The following is a 22,081-nucleotide window of genomic DNA, read 5'->3' on the forward strand; positions in this document are numbered from 1 at the left end:
TTTCTATTGAAACAAACAAGGCTGTATTCTTTCACTGCGAACCTCATCTTTGTTTAACTGAATTAAATTTTTCAGCCAAGATTTCACTCACATAACAAGAAGTGACTCCCTTTCTAGTTTCTTTGGTAAACCATTACTTCTTTAATTATTATCAACCTTGTTCCAGTGTGATAAATTGCTAATTACTTAATACCCTAATCAGCGTTCATTCTTTGCACAGATAAACTGTGACAGCGCCATTAATTTAAATAGTAATTTCACTTAATGGCCAGAACGGCACACCAGATTTTTATGCAGCATTTTCTGAAGACTGCATCCATCACTGCAATATTCTGACATAAAGATGTCTGACGTGCACTAACTCACTTAGGGAGAGCAGATGTTGCAGAGCAGAGTTTGGTAGTAATTCCCATAGTGCATCACTTCAGCATGAATGAGCTGCAGAGGCAGAGGTAGACAATCTTCTGAAACTGCACCACATAGCCTCTGACCTTTGCTTAATTTATCACATGTAGCACTTGACTCCTGAACCTTGACACCTCAAATGTACAATTTTAAATATGCTCCAAGAAAAACAAAATAGGACCATCTAATATTGATGGATTGATTTGCCTTCTAAAAATCACTTTATTCAATTGCCTAAGGATCCAGAAATTCCTATAATCCTTGCTGAATTCAGCAAAAGACCAAAATACAAACTGTTTGTTTGTAAATCAGCTGGCATGCGTGTGTCACACTTTATATATTTATGTTTCATAGGCACATAATGCATTACAGCAAAAAGAAAATCCATGGGCTGGAAAAGTCACTTCCTGCTAACAGTGATTTCTGTCAACAATTATTTCATGTTCATCCCCAGCAACAGAAAAAAATTTACAAACATAGCTGAGTGATGAATTACTAATTTAGTAAATCTGCAAAACCAATGCTTTCAAAAGGGAAAAATAAGTATTAAAAGGCTTAGCCTTTGGAGCCAGAACAGAGGATCAACAAAACACAGAGCCAGTGTACATTGCAGACTACTCCAAAAATTCTTGGCTTGCATGCGGTTGTTGCAACTATTACAGAGCAGGAAGCACAACAGTACAAAGCATCAACTTTCATGAGTCTGGGATGTCAGTATATTGGCATTTTACTAGCTTTTTTTTTAAAAAAAAAAAAAAAAAGAGAAAATCCACGAGTGGTTTTAGCTGACATTATCCTTTATAGCCAGAAACAGACAATTTTGGATAATTGCAGCGCAGCAGTGGGGCTCAGGTTGTGTAAACCATGGCATCACTGCCAGCCTTTGCCAGTAGATGTCTCTATGGTCACCCCACTAAATAAGGCCAACAAGGGGCGAAAAATAAAACCTAAGAAAAATAGGGGGGGAAAAAAAAAAAAAGAATAATGCGAGATGGACAAAACATCTCTTTTTCGGGACAGACTCTCTGAAAAAGGTATACAATAGCAAATGAAAAACTTCTATGATTGAAGCCCTTAAACCAACACTGAGTGCAAACCTGAGTCTACGTTCTGCAGAAATATGCTGCTTTCAAACTGGTCTTGCAACAATAAGGCTATGCACAAGGCTTGCACTTTCAGTGATCATGTTTCTTTTGTATTAATTTTTTAAAGGAACTAAAACTCCCAAACAAAAACTTTAAATTGTCATTATATTTTTTAACCATGGTATTCATTGCCAACTACAAAAGAGAGCTTCAGAAGCATTTCAGATTTTGCATAAAGCCATCCTGTTACCTCTTCCCCTTCTAGTCAATGAGATCAGCTTTCCAATTACCATAGTCTTGCAAAATTCTACTTATCCATTGCCAATAAGTAAATTATGTTTTTATGTGAGAGTATTTTTTCCATTAGAATCATTATAATAATAGGGATAGGGAGCAGGTTGATTTTTGTGGCTGGCTTGTGCATTTTCATGATGTATTTAGCAAGGTTGAATTACTCTAGGAAATTAAGCAAAAACCTATTGAGCATGATGTATACAATATGATAAGAAACCACAATCTATTCTATGCTTAATGCAAAAGGACACAATCTCTTTTCAACTATAGCACTAATTCATCTTTCAAACCTGTATTTGTGTTCAGCTGTGTGCTGGCTCACAGCATAAAGTCCTCACAGAAAACCTGTGAACGATGAAAAAGCCACTGTTTTCTTTTTTTAATAGCCAAAAAAATGTCATTGTGACCCATTCTCAAGAAAAATGGTGTAAATGATAGAGCGCTATAGGCTAAACACATTTTAAAAAGAGGGTTATAAAGGTTTTTTAAATATATATATATTTAAGGGAAAATACTGTTAAGAATACATATATACTGAAATGAAGAACATAACTTTCATCCCAAGATACCTGTATTACACTCCTACACAACTCATCTGCCCAGAGAGAGCAGTAAAAATATAAACGCTACCCCAGCAGTTCTGTTCCAACAGCATCTGTTAATTCACTCCATTTATAAAATACATATTGACAAAGACAACTGAACTGGGACCAGGGAGATTTGATTTGGTGTGAGAAAGTCAATTCAATGTGATTTTGTTAAAGGGCTCCTGCAGGCAAATAAAAGAGTTTAAGTAATAAAGTACATAAAGAGATGTTTTATGAGCCAGCCCCGTCTTGTGGCAGCCACACAGTGCATGGCTATGCGAGAGGGCCTTCTTCAGAGCTGATATCGTGAGCCCTGCATAGATGCTGTAGATCAGGCACAATTAGGGATCACAGTGAGGGGGAGCTAAAATCATGCAAGCGGTGCTGTTTGGAGCATGCACTCCAGGAGTCACCACTGGAAGGGAAGGATAATATAGAGACTGCAGAAAACGTTGCAATGGCTCTTCTGATTAGCCCTTCGTGACAGTGGACACAGAACTCGGGTACTTCTAACACCACAGCGGCTGAAGGATCCAGTGAATACAAAAAATAAGCTGGAGAGAGACCTCATATTTTGGGAAAGAAGGAGTTCAGTCTTTAGATCTGGATTCTTAGTTAGATATTAAGATTCTCAGTTGTACAGCTAGAGGCTTAAACTGGCACACATATGGTGAAAGCACTGCATCACTCGTCTTTGTACACCAAGCTGAATTGAGTACTAAACCTTTATTATTTCTGTGTTTTGAAATTGGGCTCCCCTATGAGACTGCAATTGTATTTGAAGTCTTTTTTGTCAGGCTGAGAAAGCCTAAGGCTGATGGTATATTATTTGTCTAATAACTGTGGAAAGAAAAAAACACATAAAAATACCTGAATACAGTTTGTAATAATCCCTCCAATCTCTGTCACCAGCTAGTCACAGAATGCTTTATGAGGAAGTAGCGTTCAGATAGTACCTCTGAGTGGTGGACTAATTTCCTATGGTGTGCAAGAAGTTAATGGGATATACCAGGTGAATAAGTGACTAGTGCTAGGGATTAAGTTTTGTTAATTTTAAACTGCAGCAGGTTTACCCCTATGTAGATGCACAAGTGAGGGACACAGACCACCAAGCAGGTCTTCAATGTCTAGGTGACTAACGCTACATCTTCAGAGCAAACGGAAAATCCTTGCACTACGGTAGCACAAGGCAGCCAAGTCTAACCTCTGCTCTACTCATTGAGAGGGAACTGGTCTTATTTCCTGACTGGCATAAAGGAAGATCATTCCCTCCTTTTGAATTTTCTGGTGTCTCCAACGTCTGCAGCTTTTGGACAAAGGCAAAGAAGGATTATTGAAAGCTCACCATTTCGCAGTCTATCAAAATAGGTGAGTAAATTGCAACATCATTTTAACAAATTGGCATACACCCCTTAAATCTAGAGTGTGTCATTGCTGAATGGTTACTGTCACAAGAAATTTAGAAAAATTAAGACCCTTTTTTCTTGAAAACTTATCACTTACCTGCGAGAGGTCTGTGTGCAGTCCCTTTGTCTTCATCACCACAACAGACCAAGTCTGTGCTTATGACTTCTCCACCACAGCACTGTTGATTGAAACTGTCATGGAGGGATCCACCACAGCAGATTTGGTTGCCCGATGTGGAGTACGGCATTCCCTGGCAGCAAGAGTCACCAACTCCAACTGAAACTCTGTTATGCTCTTCATTAGGGCAACATACTTCTCCTGTCAATTTAAGAATGCAATTAAAGATTTTATGCACTTACAGCTCTTGAAATCCCTGAGAGGCTTTCATCTGATAGTAACAAGTCTGGGTGCACACACTAATAGCTTCATGTACAAAATGTTCCACGTGAAAGCATGGAATCACTCAGTACTTTAGAATGCTATAAAAGTATTATATTCATTTGTAACAATAATTAAAGAAACATGCATTCACGAATTCAGGGTCAAGACTCTGCAAGATATCAAAATGCAAGTATTCATCATGCAATATATCAAAATGCAAACAATTCATGTTTTCTGTGGGTCAAATGTCATTTGGAAGAGGTAGGATTTTTGTTCTGCTATTGAAGACAGGTAATAGAGGTGGTTGAAGTATTTGGATTCCTGATTGTTAATAAATGTGTTTTGATTTTTAAAACTAATTTTTCTCATTGAAAGTAGTATCTCAAGCACTTTTCTTCTGAAACACTGGGGATTACAGACAGAGTGCCCTAAACCCAATGTAGCTTTTGTCAGAAATAAACATGTGATGTGATTGTAACAGATGAGGGAGAACGCCATTTTCCTTCCCCACCACGTTCCTTGCCAAAGAAGTGCCTGGTGGTAGTAGCATTATTTGTTCTGCTCTGCTGGAAGAATCTCTCCTCCCATCTTAGTTCTGGGATGGATGTTTGCACTACTGTTTCAGAAATGGAGATGACTGCCTTCCTAATTTGTAATCTTCATGCCTTCAGCCCAATGTGCTTCAGTACATCTACAGCTATCAAGCTGGCCAAACAACATCTGGGAAATATGTATGCTTGGAGAGTTTCCTGTATAAATAACTTTATCAAATAAAGTCAATAATAAACAAAAAAAGATGAGAACAAATTTTTAGAGTATAATAGATATAATCTGTTTAGATACTTCATCATATTTTCCTGCATTCCTCGGAATCTAATTTAGTTGCTACACAGAGAAAGTATTAAAACACAGAATGTGGCTTACATCTATTGGAAATAAAACTTTTTTTTTTTTTAAAGAACTATTAGACATAAGACACAAAGGATCAGTAACCTTCTCATTAACCTCTCAAAATGGGATCCTTTCCAAGCTAGGCTTGAAAATGTTCTCTCTCTGAAAACTACCATGCAGTCTTACCAGTTAATTGTTATCCTTATCAAAGAATGACCCACATTAACATTTAGCTTGAGGTTATTAGCATATTTATAAAAATAAAAAAGAAAAAAGTGACCAACATTGTTCGTGTTGCTGCCCTTTGGAGTACGGAAAAAGAGAATGCAGCAAGTATACTTGGAAAAAAATGTTTAAAATCATGTTCAAACATTCACTGTTTAATGCTTGTGGACTGCTGACTGAAGAACTACTTTCAGACACAAGACATTTTGTTTCACGGTGCTTTTCTTTCTTGATGTAAACAACATTAAGCTAGTTAACATAGACCACTGGATGGGGACAGAGGTCACAGTATAATCTCTCCATTTCAGTACATTGAGATTAATGAGGCCAGCAAAATACTCTTCTCTCTTTCTTCCATGTGATAGCATTTTTTCTGATGACATCATGGAAGGCATTCTAATATTGTGATATATGAATTACTTTTCAAAGGATCAGAACTTGGGATGTGCTGAATGTGTTGGCAAAAATTCAAGCATTTCTGAGCCTAGGGAATGTGTGCCAGCTCATGAGTAATGGAAGCATTTTAGCTCCTGACCTGACAATTGCCTACAAAGAGATATATGCTCTGAACAACTGCCCCCTGAAAGGGCTCTCCTCTGCCTTTCCCTCCCCTATCCCTGTCAAAAACTCACCAACAAACTGGAAAACCAAACTCTGGACAATAGCGCAGAAGCACAGTTTTGGCAAACTTCCCAAACAGTTCTGAGAATAAGAGCATGATCACCCTTAAGAAAAGGCTAAATTTCCATCAAAGATAATACATGTGGGATGTGTGCTTTGATCTGTAACTTTGGCAGAAACAAAGAGTATACAATGCAGAAACAAGTAGAAGTGACATAATCCATAATATCAACGCCAAATACTAACAATTGTTCCACAAAAGAAATGGCTAGGGAAAATCACATGGGGTCAAGTCAAGCAGAGAACTAAACCACACCACTAAATTGCCTGACGGTGTTCCTATTAAGCAGAACTGCCCTCCCCATTATGCAGCACTTACTGCAATTAAGTATAGTTTGGCATAAATTAGTTCTCTGGGAAATGACCCAATCATCAGGTCTCATCAATTAAGCCTTTCTTGTACAAACAGAGTGTACTGTGTTTAGAAGAGAGTTGGTGCCATTCTCTTTGCTTATCCCATGGAACACAAGTCTCAAAGACATCTAGAAATCTTGATAACTCCCACATTTATTGCTATGTTTTCATTCTCCTTGGTTTAACAGATATATCAACTTTGTTGTTTTGTTTCTTTCAAGCACTGAAAAGGAGTTGTCTCTTACCTACTAATACCCTAGTGTAATAACCACCACAGCACCGATGTTTTGGTTGCACAGTATGTATCTGACCACCACAGCAAATCCCTGGTGAATTATGAATAAATGGAATGTACTTGTCCTCGCAGCATTGGTAGCCAGGTTTATTGTCATGCAGAATCCCATTACAACATACCTAGAAGTAGTTAAAAAAAAATCAGTAAGGCAGTATCTGTTAAACAGAACTTAGTGTGTTCTCTGGCAAAACAATGTATATGAAAATGAGTAAAACACATCCTAGTACGCCACTGATATAAAGGCAGTCAAATAAAACGTAACTTGGCTAAAATCCTGTGCCCTCCAGCATTATCAAACTTCAATAAACTACTGTGTATCTGACAGAATGCTGCTATTTTGTGGCCTTCAACCATACTGCACCTTAATAAAATAGTCCATTAATATGAATCATCTTCATATGCCTTGCAGGCTGTTTGAGTCTCTCAATGTGGAGTAGATTGCAATATGTAGATATAATCTATCATCATCTTATTCTTTTCTTTTCTCCTCAAATCTTATTTATTTATTTATTCTTTTATGATGAAATTTGTAATCTGAAACCCTTACAACTAAAACCCAGTATTTTCCAATATCAGCTCTCGGGTTTTCTTTCACATAAAAATAAGTAGAATTTTCTTCTTATAGCACATGATCACTTATTTATGACCACAGTTCTTCAGACAATGTGATCTTAAGAGAATGGTATTTATATAAGGATTTTTTTTTTTTCAAAATAAAATTTACATGGAAATGAATTTTGAAAAGGCCTTTTAACTGTGGACTTCTTTCTAGGTGCTGTTGAGAAAATTATACGCTTGAACAATCAAATAATTATTTGTACACTTACTCCTGTGTTGATAGAATGGCACACTGTATACACAGCAAATCATATAGAACAGTCAGTAGAATCATCATAAAAATTTTAAGCTCAGAACCTACAGTCAGTGTAACTTGTTTTAGCCAGAAGGATGCCTCTTACAGCTAGGCAGAAAATGCAGTTGGCAGTACAGCACAGATGTTAGAGCAGAGTTGCTCCTTTGTTTTCTTTTGACATGGAGCACTTCTGCCCCTGACTTTAACCATATTCTAAATCAGGTTATCTTAGCAGCAAAGAAATAAAGTGTTCTTCTAGAAGGATCTTTTGTTACCTAGGTACTTTAGTTACTAGCTGACAAAAAACTTTTAAAAATGTATATTACTAGGCTCTGGACATCTAATTTCTATCACATTTATAATGTTAACACAAATACATATAGATATGTAGAAAAAATACTATTACTTAAGTCATGAAAAATTTCTTTCTGATTTCAGAAAGACGATGCTTTGTTTTGTTCACTTTTGAACGGCCTTTACTGAAATCACCCTTGGGAGTATTAGGTTAGGTTCTGACGTTACAATTTACAATACATAACAGTATGTAACCCAAAATTAACATGAGACACAGCAGAAGGTGTTCTTGTTTCCTCATTATATTTTGAGGTTTTATAACCTTTTATGCTTTGAATTGTCACACAGTTTTCTGCTTCTCCAGCACACTTTCTCATTCAGCATCTGTTTTAGACTACCAACGTAGCTGAATTTTGTCATTTTTCTGTTCAGAAATTTTGAGTCTCTATAGGTCCTATTATATTATTTTGCTGTCCACCTTGTCACTGGTAATGTAATCCAATCTATGAATTTAATCAACCTACTGTTCTTTCTTCCAGATCATTAGTTAAAATGTCAAATAAAACTCTGCTTTACACCTCTGTGTGCTACCTTTTGGATATTTCTTTTTTTATGATTGGCATGCACTCCAGGCTCAGTTTTTCTTCATTTAAAATTGGCTCCAAAGCAATCTAGAAGGTTACCTGGTCTCTCTGTATTTCCAAGTCATTTAAAAGCATTGTTACAAATCAAGTACTATCGTGCCACTGTCCTCAGAATAGATCACATTTAGCAACAATTCTTGACACTTGTAAAAACTGGCCTCTGTCCTGTCCTGTTTAGTGCATTCTGAGCTTGAGACACCAGAGCCAGTAAATGCTGTACCTGCCCACATGAAAGGAGGCCAAGTACATGTTCCTCACACATTCTTGGTCCCAATTTGTGTGCCCCTTGGGATTGTGATCTGTCTAGCCCAATTTTTTTCTTTTCATTGGATTTCATTTGTTATCTCTGTACTGTTTCCTTCTTTTCACTGATGCACATCACCCAAATTTCACCTGCACACAGTCTTCCCATCTTTCAGACAAAGAAACTTGCACATCTTTGGCATTATCCAGGCTGAAATGCGTGAGCAGCCATTTTACTTTCCATGTGATGTTTCCAGTTTTAAGAAATGCTCCTTCTCTTGTGAATCCTCAGTAGAAACAGCTGCTCTGTGTGTTTCTCACAGACATCAGGAGAGCCGTTTTAGTACTAACTCTAAAGCATTCTGGTTGCAACATCGTTTGTAAGATTGCATTATTACTGGTGTCTCTCCTTTTCCTCCTGAATTCCCTCCAAAAAGCCCCAGCTGAACACCCATGCATGTTACGATAGTTTCAGCAGCTACTTTTCCTCGTTAAAAATTATTTAAGATCCTCAGTATTTTGCAATACCCTATAAACAGTTTCCAAAAAGGGATCCAGTCAGCTCTAAAACACATTCAGACTCTCATTTGGCATTACTGATTGATATAGTTGGTGCTATTATTATGTAGCTCCATAACATCCTCTGCAGTCAGCTGTAAATCGTTAAATAACACTTTTTTGGCAGACCTCTGAAGATAGTTAGTTTCTATTTGCATTGATATGCAGCCCAAGGATTCTGCATTATCAATCCATAAAATAAAATGCATTCAAGTAATGCTAAAATTATGTCATAGACAAAGAAGAAAAGCAGATGGATTGAAAGTTATAGTGGCAAAAGGTTATTATTATCTCATCCTCTTAGATCTCTAAGTGACAGTCCCAACTGGATAGTGTTACTGTGTACATGAAAGTAGAAGCCTTGCAGCAATCAGATACAGTGACACCAACATTTTAGGCAGGTCAGAGATCTCACCGCCGTACAGAGGGTTGGATGCTTGACATATGCTTGCTAACCAGAACATCTTTACCATCTATGGAGATGATACAAGATGTTCATCTTTACCTATCATGGGAGCCCTTAAAAATGTTGGTAAACTGCGTTACTCACAAATCAATGCTGTAGTTATCCTCCCATCCAAGCCAACAGAGGGACTGTGATCCCGGAGCACAGGGACTGGGAAGGGCTGGGCGTAAAGAAAGGCTTATTACCATACCTGAGAAAGGCCCAGCCAGCTATGACACTAGCAGAGAGTTACTAGATATCGAATCTGGCAGGCAGGATTACACAATATTTTAACAATTTCAAAAAATACTCCAAATGCATCTATGCAACTCTCTTTTAATTAAAATTGTGTCATCCCTGATCCCTCTGCTTGCTGAAGACTTTGCTGAAGGATATTACCTGGCCTTATGGACACATGCTAGCTGAGCTAGGACTGATTTACTCAAATAAACAGATGTGCTAGGCAGCCATGTTTATCCTTCTTGTCAAACGACTGCTGCCAGAGCCACTTTGTGAAATAGCAATTCACAAAACACTCTAAGGAATTCCTATTAGCTACAGGAGTTCATTAAAAATTTCTGCCTGTGGAGCAAACACCATAGTAATGATTGACCCATCATGTTCTCATGTGAGAGGGCATATTTTAAATTAGCAAGGTTCATTCTTTTTTACTTACATTATCTCTGAATCTATATAGACACCCTTTTTTGCTAAGTATACTTGCTCACCTCTTTCTTTTCTCAAACTGCTGTTCTCTTTTGGTAATTGATACAGCCTTAGATCTAAAATCCATCAGCAGAAAAATATTGTTATTCTGTTACAAATCACTGTATATTATCTTACTAAAATGAGTTTCATTTCCTGTCTTTCAGGTGTGTTACAACACACACTATATATGAAGTGTAATCTTTTTAAAAGTTCTCTAAGCCTGAAAGAACTTGAAAAGAATTTGCACAATATTGCTAGCATTAATAGTAAATTTTACATAAATACTGGTGGAATATCCTTCACCAGTGTCGAGATGTGTTAGTGTTCACTCCCGACAATTGTGCTTTTGAGGCTAGCTATCAACCCACCATTTTGCTCCTCCTGTCCTTAAAGAGAAGAGTTCTGCTGGCGTTTTTAACTAATGACATATGTTAATTACAATGAGTAAAGGGGTAAGCCTGTACTTCCTAGTAATGTCAGAGTTATATTTGATTAGTTCATTAACGGCAGATTTATACGTCTTGTTGCTACTGAAAATAAAAAGTGCTGAAGCTGTATTAACACCTTCAGTCAGGACCCTTTTAACCGTTGATGTTCATACTCATGATCCATTGTGTACACAATTATTAGCCTTTATGCCACTATTTTAATTACTTTTGTACTGTACCTGTCTCATTATTTTCAGCGTTCACCTCAGGATGCCAGTAACAACAGAAGGACAGTTCAGTAGCTACAAGGATAATACACGAATGCCTTCCCCATCGGTATTGAAATTACGGTCCATTGTGGGTGAAGCCAGGGCACACTCCCTTGTTAATTGAAATACATCCCTGCAGAGCTCATGATATGTGCTCTGTAAGCTGATGTCTGTTTTGCGATTTCAAATATGGGTGGAGTTATGGATCACACCCTACTGAAAACAGCTATGAAAAGACTGTCAATTTTGGTAGCTTGGAAACATCCAAGCAGCACAAGTCTGTTACTATAAAAGGTACACAGGACATAGGGACCCTCCTGGCAGCTGACAAAACACATCATGAGTGTATTCTCAGCTTTTTTGCAAAACTACATCCAAAAAACCTTTTCTAAATTGTTTCTGTGCTCAAGAACTATAAAACCATCCAAGTTTGATTACAAACACCAGGGTAAGGATACTGGGCAGAGCACTGTGTTAGCTTTAGTTAAAATAACAAATATTTCTAACATTGAAGCAGAAAACCAGATAACCACTAAAAACAAGAAGTAGGGATTTGATGCAAAGATTATTTAGGATAGCAGGGTTTTTTGGTCTTCATTAGCCTTAATCTCAGGCCTACATGAGCCGATGAATGTGCATGTACACGTGTCCCTTGTAGTGAAAAGGTCATTTACTCTTTTTGAGATTCCCAAGACAGCTCTCAGCAAGTTGGTTTATTTACACTTCACAGCGCTATGCAGAGACACTAACCTGGATCCCAAACACAGCACACACATACCAGTGCAACTCTGCAGCCAGGCAGTTTAGGACTGCCTTTCTGATATAACTGCGCTACTTAGTTGGACCCAATTCAGCCAATGTTATCTGAAGAGTCTCTGCATCCCGCTCTGCTGCACAGAGAAAACACACCCTTGTTTTCCTATTACTGAAACACTTTGATTTCTATGGATGGAGGGGATTATATTTTGGTGATCTCTTAGGTAGGTAAGAAATTATAACAAATCCCTCTTTTTCTGCATTGCCTTACAATAGCAAGCTGATGATGCGGAATGTAACCCATAAATCTACAAGGAAATATCAATAAATAGCCCAAGATATATTTCCAAATTATTTTTGTGTAAAAGGCTTGGTTTTGACTTTATACTTCTGAATTCAAGGAAATTGTAAGAGGGAAATTAGACCCATTGTGTCTTGTATACAACGTGCAATAAATGACCTGAGCAAAAGGGAGAACTCCACAACCTATTACTCTATTGGAACTACAATCTGCCTGCTTTGCCTGACCAGTCTATCATCAAATGAACAAAAAACTTGTTTATTATTCTGGATCTGAACATTACTTAAGCTGCTCAGCATTTAATTCTCAGTGGTATCTCTTCACATTTGGCTGTACAATTAATGTATGGTGGATAGCAGCTGGCACTGTGATAAAAGGCTTTCTTTTCAGAACAAGTGTACACTGGTCAGTGTTGCTTTTCTTCACTTCTGTCCAGTAGACTGTCGAATCTAAAGTCCACATGTACTAGCATAAATGCTTCAGCGTTATAGTTGGCACAGAATGACAGTGGATTCTATAAAAGTGTGACAGAGGGCTGCCACATAAGGTCTTATGCTGTCCCTGTTGCAGACTCTAGTTTAAGAGGAACATGGATGTGCCAGGAGCTCTGTAGGTATCTTGCAGACATTTTGGATGCCTAGTGCAGATACACATAGCAAAACAAACAAAGCATTGGGAGGGGAATTTTAATCAATTCACCCACAAAAATTACTCCCATGTCATTTTATGTATGAGTGCTTCAGTTTCCTGGGGATCTTCCAGTCATTTATTATATCTCCATTACTTAACAAATAGCACCCACTCCTAATCAGCCTCTGAGAATACAGACACACCATTATAACAAAATAACGCAAAATTAATTAGAAAAAATTAGAAAGTCAGGAAGCTATAAAAATAAATGGACACTTTCCAAGCTCAAAGTTAACATAAACACAAAGGCTGAAAAAATAAAAAAGGAGAAGAAAACTTTTAAAATTAATGTAATATAAATTTAACTCATACACATGCCGAGATCTATTAAAAAGTCTACCATGCCAAAAACCTGAAATATATAAATTTACCTTTGAGAAGAAAGGACTGCCCATAATTCACTTGCAAGATTTCAGAAATACATACGTTTAGTATAGTATTGCTTTCAAGGGAACTCAAAAGCTAACGCTGTGTTGGCTGGAATAATTTATATTTTTGTTTAAACCCCTCAAATAACTCACTCCCTTAATTACTGTCTTGTCTGACAGGGAATCTTGTGAATACATATTGTTTGCTTTAGCCATGGAACATGTGATGATGCCTTTGACAAATAGGGACACTATTTCATTACATTAAATCTTACTTTCAAACTAAGAGTTTTCTACCTCATTTGTCAATAAAAACCATTACAGACTCCCGTTACACTATTGATCCTACTCCTAAACAGGAACTCATATGAAGATTAACCTGAAAATAGCCATAATTTAAAAATACATCTGACAAATCACAATGGATCCCATTCAGAGCTGCTCATCATTGTCATGTAACAGCCACCCACTTGTAGATGAATCTAAATAGATTTTCTGTACTAGAGAATCTGGTCATTAAGCATTTAGCCAAGGAAGAATTTAAGAGAGGGAAAAAAACCCCCAGCAAGTCATGTTAATAACCACTATTTGCCGTGCAGGCTTTGAGGAATGATTCCTCACACGGAGAAGCTTTGTAGTTTTACTAATATTTTTGAGAATTTTCATACACCTAGAAAATTTCCCATGGCCTTTAAGTGGTCTAATGTGATCACTTTATGCCAAAGGAGCCATATGAACTCCCATCATGTGCTCCACAGATACCTGAATACTTGAGCTGACAAATAATCTCCTCTAGTAGTTTACAGCGTGTTATGTAGGGCACACCGCTGAGCAAAACTAATTGTTCCAAGTGGGATGCAAAAATAAATACAGAAATCTGTATGGCCACTATGTAGTTTGTCACAATGGGATTGGATCAGTGGATTCAAGACGTTGGTATTGAGATTCCTCAAACTTTCATTACATGTGGCTTGTGAGATTTACTTTGGATCAGATACAGCCTGATTCCTTGGGGTGAACATCTGCACTATGCACGTGGAGCAAAGCTTTCTGAAGGGAAGAAACTTCAGATCCATGCTTGCAAAGTGAGATGGTCCCCAAACTGGTCGGGAGCCTAAAGTCCCCATCCAGAGTTGGAGTATATTTGAAGGGTTTTTGAAACACAGGTTCAAGCTTAGCTTCCTGTGCAAGAGATTTAGTTCGCATGTATTAAAACCACTTCTACCCTGAACTAGCATGTAGTAAATGAAAACTATCTGGGGATTCACTTCAGAACCACGCTATTGCTCCAAGCCAAAGTGTTAATACAAGACATATTCATAAATGTTAACCAATTTATTTCTGCTGAAAGAATAAATAAAGTCAACAATCACAGACTTCAGGCAACAGAATCACTTGTCATCAGCTGACTCATATACACTGCTGGAGATTTTTGCAAAGCTATCCCTGTACCGAGCTCAAACATCCGTATTTGATTTTTAAAAGTTTCAAGACGTGTATCAGGGCCTTGATTTTAAAATAGCAAAAGAAGCAGAGCCCTCCGCTTCCCTTCCTCTGATAACTAAAGAGGTTTGGTTTACACACTTATTCCTAAAATTATAATTTTTCATTACATCGCTCACTTAAGAATATACATGTACCTTCAACTCTGGATGATAACACACTTCTCCACAGATATTTTCATGCTTTTTACATTCTAATGAGATGCACATTCTGTTACTTTTGCTGCTTCTTGAAGTCTTTGATGGGGTACACCTCTGCCATGCTTTACGTAAGAGTTCATATCCCAGGATAATGCCATTTGGCTGTCCTGGTGATGCCCAGTTGATTTGAAGAGATCTACAATAAGCAGAAAATTAACATTTGTTAAATCATTGAAAGTATTTATGCTTCTATGGGTACTTACATTAAAGGTTTAGCATATAGTAGTTCACATGGAGTGAAATATTTTGAAGTGTCCAAAACATTCCTCTGGATGGTGAGTTTCACAGCTGCTTTAATAACCTAAAGCTGTAACAGTTTGAAAAAAGTGTCAATATGTGCTAATACTCTGGGAAAATAAATCACACATGCAATCAAAGTCCTTAAAGGTTGCTATTTAAAAGACATCTCATTCATACTTCCAGAAACTTATGTGTAATAAACTTTTAACATTTTACTGTTCTCATTTCAGTGGTAGGAGAAAGGATTCAGTATGCCTTCCTGGTGCTATAGCAAAGGCATACACGAACTATTGTCAGGACTGGCGTGACCGTTTCATTCTCAGATAGGAACCGGTAGAGGATGGGCAGTTGAGGGTCAAAAGACCACCCCTCGCCCCCTGAGCTGTCGCCAGAGCAGCTTAGTCACGTTGTGCTCAGTCACCATTTAGAACAGATCTGTCTTCACCTTGCCTTTTCCCTGCTTCCAAAAACATTATACAAAAAATGTATGTTGCTTTGAAATGTATTCTTCAGCACAGAATTAAAAGAAAGAACTCATCACAGTGTCAGTAAGAACTAGTTCTCTTCTGTGCTTAAATACATTCATTGACATAAAATTAGAAGTAAAAACTGCAAGTGTTTATCACTAGTAAGACTCAAGACTTTTGACTTTGAGTGCAAAACGTGACTGCAGCAGCCTGCAAAAGACCATCTGTAAACCAAAATCCTGTTGTTGATTTCAGGTTTGATATCAGACCATAAACAGTTTAAGGAAGAAAGTCTCTTAAGGGAAAAATCTTGTTAAACTGTAGCATGCCTGTCACTGCTGAAAATATACAGATATTAGCTCCAAAATCTTACTTAATATTACAATTTAAAAAAAAAAAAGGTCAAAAGGGACATTTGAAACAGAAATTTGCTCTTTTGTAATGTACATATTTTACATTGGTATTTCAAATTAAAACTTCATTTCTTGCGTAATCATTCTGCAACATTACATAAGACACAGATTTCTTTCACTATGACTCTCTTTGGGTAGAGAGGAGATCCCAATGCTACATGTAGATCAATAGGAGGACTGACAACATCGCATAGTATATACTTAGGCTCCAAGTACCTCTTTTTAATCTCCATGTCCCAATTACATAGCCACTGTCAGAATGCCAGTGACATCATAAATTAGCATTAATTTGAAGTGAAAGTGTGAAGTGAAACAGCAGCTGCTGAGATAAACTTTGACACCTTAACAGAATAAAAATAACTGAACTATTATTTCACTTCCTTGAGGTATAAACAGAGAAATACGCCCAGCAATAACCCTTTGCAGAACAGGGATTAATGTCACCTATGATGGAACAACTTCATAGGTGACTTGTAGAGTCACCATTATCATTCCAAAGTCTTCATCTGAACCATAGATTTAATTCCATATTCCATAGGTGGCTATTTTATATTCACTGTGTACTCTACCACATGCACAGGAACACACACTCACACACATACAAGGGTCTACTTTTAACTAATGTTACAGGATCTAACTTAAAAACATAAAAGCAGGAAAATATATTATATGAACTTCAGAAAAAAAGATAAAAAGAAAATGAAAAGAAGGGTAGTACTTCAACCTTTATAAATGCCATTGTAACTCTCTCCTCGTCTTTGCACAGTATACATCACAGGAGCAAAGAAAGCATTCCAGTCATATTTTTGAATTATTTGCTTTCTGCAAATTTCATTCAGACCCTCAAGGGTATATTTTCAAAGAATTGTGCCAGTTTTTGCAGTTCTGCAGATCATATTTCTCTCTAAAATAATTTCAAATTAGGCCTAAGAATTGATGCAATGATTTGAACATTTTGCCCTTTCTGCATTGTTCAGCATGTATTTCTTTCTTTTAACAAGCAATCGCTTTATTATTATTCAATTTATAGATACACATTTGGGGTGGACATAGCCTGGTATTGTCTAAAGCTGCAGCTGCACAAGAAAATTACGTGGCACAGGAGTTCACTGACCAGTGCCACCAAAAGGGTAAAACTCAGTATGACCTTCCAATAATGATTCACAGATAAGTAGACTCCCTCACAATTTTATGAATGTTTCGGTCATGTCTACACCTTCTGATGTTTGCCACCCATGGCAAATTTTGGTGGTTTTGAAAGCATTATAGCAAGAATGATGCATGGCTCAGTTTAAAAAAATCAGCAGAGTTTTCACAGGACTGCAGACGCTTTTTGACAGCCCCCATCTGGACAAATACCCCAAGCTGAGCTGAAAACCTCCTTGAGCAGGTACATATTTCATGGGTCACGATGGGTGCTTTAGTATGCAACCAGCTGTATCAGGTGCGGTGCATTTGATAGAGCTGCAGGAACATGGGGACGGAGCCTGCCCACCCTCTCCTCTTCATCCCCAGTTACTCCCTCTCATATAAACTGGAGTTGTGTCTATGCTGGAAAGTGCCCACAGCCTGAACCACAGAAGCAGACTTGCAAATTCTAGGCACAGATGAGCATACAACACCTGGCATGTGGAGTATAATCCTTGTCTGCCCGGAGGAAACTTCACTTCAAGCATGTGCAATTTATGATTGTTCAAATGTTGGATGAGTCCCTTCTGTGATTGCTGTCAACGTGGTGAAAATCTGACGCAGAGCTCCCTCCCACGGAAAAGGCAGCCTAACCAGGTTCACAGAAACAAACTGCTTCAGACTACAAGGTCCATGAGGCACTGCAGCACGTCCAGGAGATAAACAATTTCAAACTGATCCACAAAGGTGCATTTGCTTTTGGTGCAACAGAGCAAACTGAAATCCTTCGGCTAGAGCATGCAAAGAGAATTCATTCTGACATTTCTGGGTAGAAATATTATTTTTTTTAAAATCCATGAAAAAATATAAACATTTCAGAGTTTTCATATCACATCAGATACATTTTGGTAAAGCAGACTTTGCAAAGGAAATTCTGGTTTTTGCCTGCTTCAAGTATCAGCAGCTTTAAGTGTCCATGAGTTATGAAAAGAACTCCTGATTTCTTTTTTCTCAACACAGTAGCAAAGGTTTAACCATGAAGATTAAAAATGTAACATGGGTCCACTTTTGAATCTTGAGAATGAATGTTATGTTAGTCTCATCACATACAAGGGTTAAATTTTACAAAAATCACATAAAATCTAAGATGTGGAGCTGGAATTAAAAAAAAAAAATCATAGAAAAATCACAATAATCAGCTGACATTCTTAAGATAGGGAACACTGCTATTATTAATGACCAGTGGATAAAGTGCTTTCCTTATCAGGAGATCACACACACCGAGCAGCTGCTTGAGCATTATTGCACAAGAGTTAACTACCTGCTGTATCGTCAGCCGCACTGCTAACATAATTAAAGAGGCGGTATGACACTGTACAGCGAGTGTGATAAATAGTATCATGCTTCTGTTGCTGCTACAAACTTCTCAGAGAAATCTTTCTGTGCTTTGTTTTTCCCATTACTAAAATAGGGAGAGTGATCGGGTTTCCTCCATGGGAACACTGCCTTGAGTACTTTAGGGAAAGCACTATAAAACTAAGTGTACATGACAAACCTTTGTGTTTTGCCTGTCCTCTGGATATTTCTGGTTAGCTTGTGATAGGCGGGCTGGACGTGACTCCACAACAAACATCCCCAGTACTCCATGTTTATTCGCATAGTTATGAATCCCCTTCTCTTTTTTACTTTCCACCCATATTCCCAGTATGGAAAATCAGAGTTACTGGTCTTTAGTTCCCCAGATATCCTTGGAGAAATCTGCACTACATTGTCTCATCTTCCATTACTCCAGTACCAAGACCAATTTAAATGATATTTTACACAGCACAGTAGTTTGACACTTTCATGTTTGAGCTCCTTTAGAACTCCTGAGCAAATACCATCATCCCAACAACTTGTTGCTATGTGTTTTATCCATTTGTTCTAAAATCTTTCTCACTAACACATCAATTTGAAGTAATTCCTCCAGCTCATTTACCCACGTACAGCATCTGATACAGAAACCTTCCTAAGCCCCATGATACTGAAAATCAAATCAAAGAATTCACCTTGCTTTTCTCCCATGGCCTTATCTTCTTTGAGTTTTCTATTACACCCTGACCAGGGATTCTGGTTCCTCCGAAGGTGCATAAAGGACCCTCTCTTTCTTCATGAAGCTATGAAGGATTTTCCCTAGTTTACACCACGTGGTGTTTTCAGAGCCAACAACCTTTTAGTTAAGCACTGAACAGAACTGCTAGCAGGGTTCATCTGCACTGTGCCTCAGTTTTCTGGTAGGAACAAAGCTGCTACCAAGTATTGTTATTAGAAAAAAACCAAAGCATGCTGTATTACAAGGAAAAAAAGAAGGAAGAAAAATATTTTGAAGGGGAATGAACTATTGTCCAACACACCACAACAATTTAACCCACTGCACAAACTTGAAGTCAGAATCCACATGCATGCAGTACTCAGAGAAGTTTCTAAACTGTGTAATAAAATAAAATAACTTCTCTATAGAGACAGACCCTAAGGTCCTAACTGAAAAAAAAAAAAAACATAGATGATTTCAATAAGAGTTGTTTCTACCTAAACATGGAAAATGCGACCTCTCCACCTCCCCCCAAAAAACACAAAACCCAGGTAAGAAACATAACAAAGCAGAATCTGACTTGTGACTTCAGGATTGGGTCCCATAGTCTTTTCTATTTGAAGTCTGGCATTATAAAATAATCATTCCAGGACTCCGACCTTTTGTGCCAAGTTTCAGCCTGAAGCTGAATTATTAACTGTAAGGGGTGGAAAAGTAAGGTATTTATAACGGCTCTGGTGGTATAACCTTCATTAGAACAGTGTGGATGGAGCTGCTATCACAAAGACTTTTAAGAAGTTGGTGGGTGAAATTATAATTTATGTCAAGCAGCACCTTGAGGCAAATTTTAAAACAATTATTTGTGAATGCTACAAAGACATTATCCTACAGCATTCTCATCAATAATACAGCCCCCCAAACTGATTCAGAAGAGGGAAAAACGCCGTGATTCCAATTAAAGACAATAAACTGCACAGTTTGTATTATATCTCAGGTATCCCATGAGCCTATATTCCAGAGATGCCTTTTTTCTCTGTCTGATGACAGATATGTATTAAAATGTCCTCTTGTCTACACAAACTGCTTTTTTTGCCCAAGCTTTTTCTTTTATGGAAGATAAATAAGCAAAATTCATATTCAGCCCAGCACTTGCTGAAGCTGTCAGCTGTAGTGTTTGTCATATTTCAATCAAAGCTGAAGCCAGCCAGTCATTTTTGTACTGCACAATCCCTACATACTCTAGGACCAGAATTAATGAATTAGCTATTGATTAAATTCCACTCTAGCAAATCCACCGTGGCAAATAAATGAACTACCCGGGGCACGTGTAGGCCACGGCCAGACATGTCCGGGCAATCGATCAGTAGTTAGTATTCTTTTGGGATATAAGAACAGCTGATGATAATATGACATGTAGGAAAAGGCAGTGTAGAAACAGAGTCTGTTTCTGGCTGAGCAGATTACAAAGTAGGAAAGCATTTTTGATCCTTTTGCATTCATGTGTTATGACATATTTAGTCTATATATAATAGCAGAAACATGCATAAGTGTTTTCAGTACAGACAATACAGACAAAGGCATACATAAGTTAAAGCCAAGGGCAAAAGATGAGATCCTGAATTGAGTTCTTATCATCAAACAAGCTTTGACTATATCTGTATGTGTGACAGAAAATAGCAAGCTTAATTTCACCCTTATACAGAGACAAATACTGAATTCAAGCAAAATGTAGAAATGATAAACAGCAAATCAAAGTCCTTAAGAGAGTGGAGGAGCAAATCCATTCTGCTGGCCATTTCTGAAGGCTCAAATGTTAGATTTTTTAAAAAAAGATTTTTTTTTCTTTTTATAAAAGAAACGCTGCTAAATAGCATACTCCACCAGAAGTGTAATAAAAATCACATGAACAGTAACATAAACACAGGAGGCTAACTGTTTTATTGTTGGTATAATTCTGAAAAATGTGTTAGCGAGCTTAGTTTTAGTCTGTCTTTGGAAGACGTTAACTCCCAAGGAATCACTGTATATGTTACTATCTGGCTGCTTCTAAGAACTGCAAATCTGATGCTCCCTTTAAAATTAAGAAGTTTGCCCACGCATGTGGTTGTAGTGGATAGGCAGATCGCAAACAGTGGTTCAAGGAGACATGCCTTTTAAGATAGCTTACTAATTCTTACTGTTGTGATAGGCGACTTTTTGTTTTACCCCAAATTATTCTAAGTTCCCATTATCAGCATCACATTGCTCCCTGAACATTAATCTTCCTCTTCTTAACTGACAGCAAAATGTGATAATTTTCATTCCTCTACACTTCTCTTAACTACTTCCACTTACGCTTTATTTATTACCACAGCACAGTGATACCCAAATGGGTATGTACAATCAACCAAGGGTGAGATTTCTTCGATCACTCTTTTGGCCAAAAGCTCCAAGACCAAAAATAACCACCATGAAAAATGTTTTAAAAGTGTATACTGAATTCTGTTATGCACCTTGCTCAATTGAGAGAAGACAACCTTACATTCTGGTCCCCATTCCAGCTACAAATTGCTCTGATATATGAAAGCCACCTATAACATAGTACCTTGAGCCAATTATGTGAATAATGGGTGCTGACAGCTGCTTTGGCTCATCTTCCACAGTTGTAATCTGGGTCCCATTGCTTCTCACACAGGCATACACCGTGCAGGCTTCAATCTGACGAAGAAGAACATGAGTTTCACACACTCAGCTGCAGAAATTATTCAGCTCTGCTACTTGTTTAGACTTCTCTCTTCACCCAAGATTTTATTCTTTTCTAATTAATGGATTCCATATAGTCAGGATAATACTGCAGCTTTCAGGTAAGTATATGTACCAGAGATACATGGCACCGTGTCACATTTTCCCACACCATT

The 22,081-nt window shown here is 37.6% G+C and overlaps 1 protein-coding gene across 1 annotated transcript in view; it reads right to left on the minus strand.

Moving 5' to 3' along the window:
• Positions 1–22,081, minus strand: part of LOC104159409 (usherin-like) — a 138,319-nt gene that overhangs the window by 83,700 nt on the left and 32,538 nt on the right. The window contains exons 9-12 of the mRNA XM_009697307.1: positions 21,769–21,881; positions 14,803–15,001; positions 6,556–6,724; positions 3,875–4,096 (exon numbers count right to left, since the gene is read on the minus strand). Coding sequence (XP_009695609.1) covers positions 3,875–4,096; positions 6,556–6,724; positions 14,803–15,001; positions 21,769–21,881 — 703 coding nt within the window. The remainder of the gene's footprint in view (positions 1–3,874; positions 4,097–6,555; positions 6,725–14,802; positions 15,002–21,768; positions 21,882–22,081) is intronic.

Source organism: Cariama cristata, unplaced genomic scaffold, assembly GCF_000690535.1.
Source record: "Cariama cristata isolate BGI_N322 unplaced genomic scaffold, ASM69053v1 scaffold4253, whole genome shotgun sequence".
NCBI lineage: Eukaryota > Metazoa > Chordata > Aves > Cariamiformes > Cariamidae > Cariama > Cariama cristata.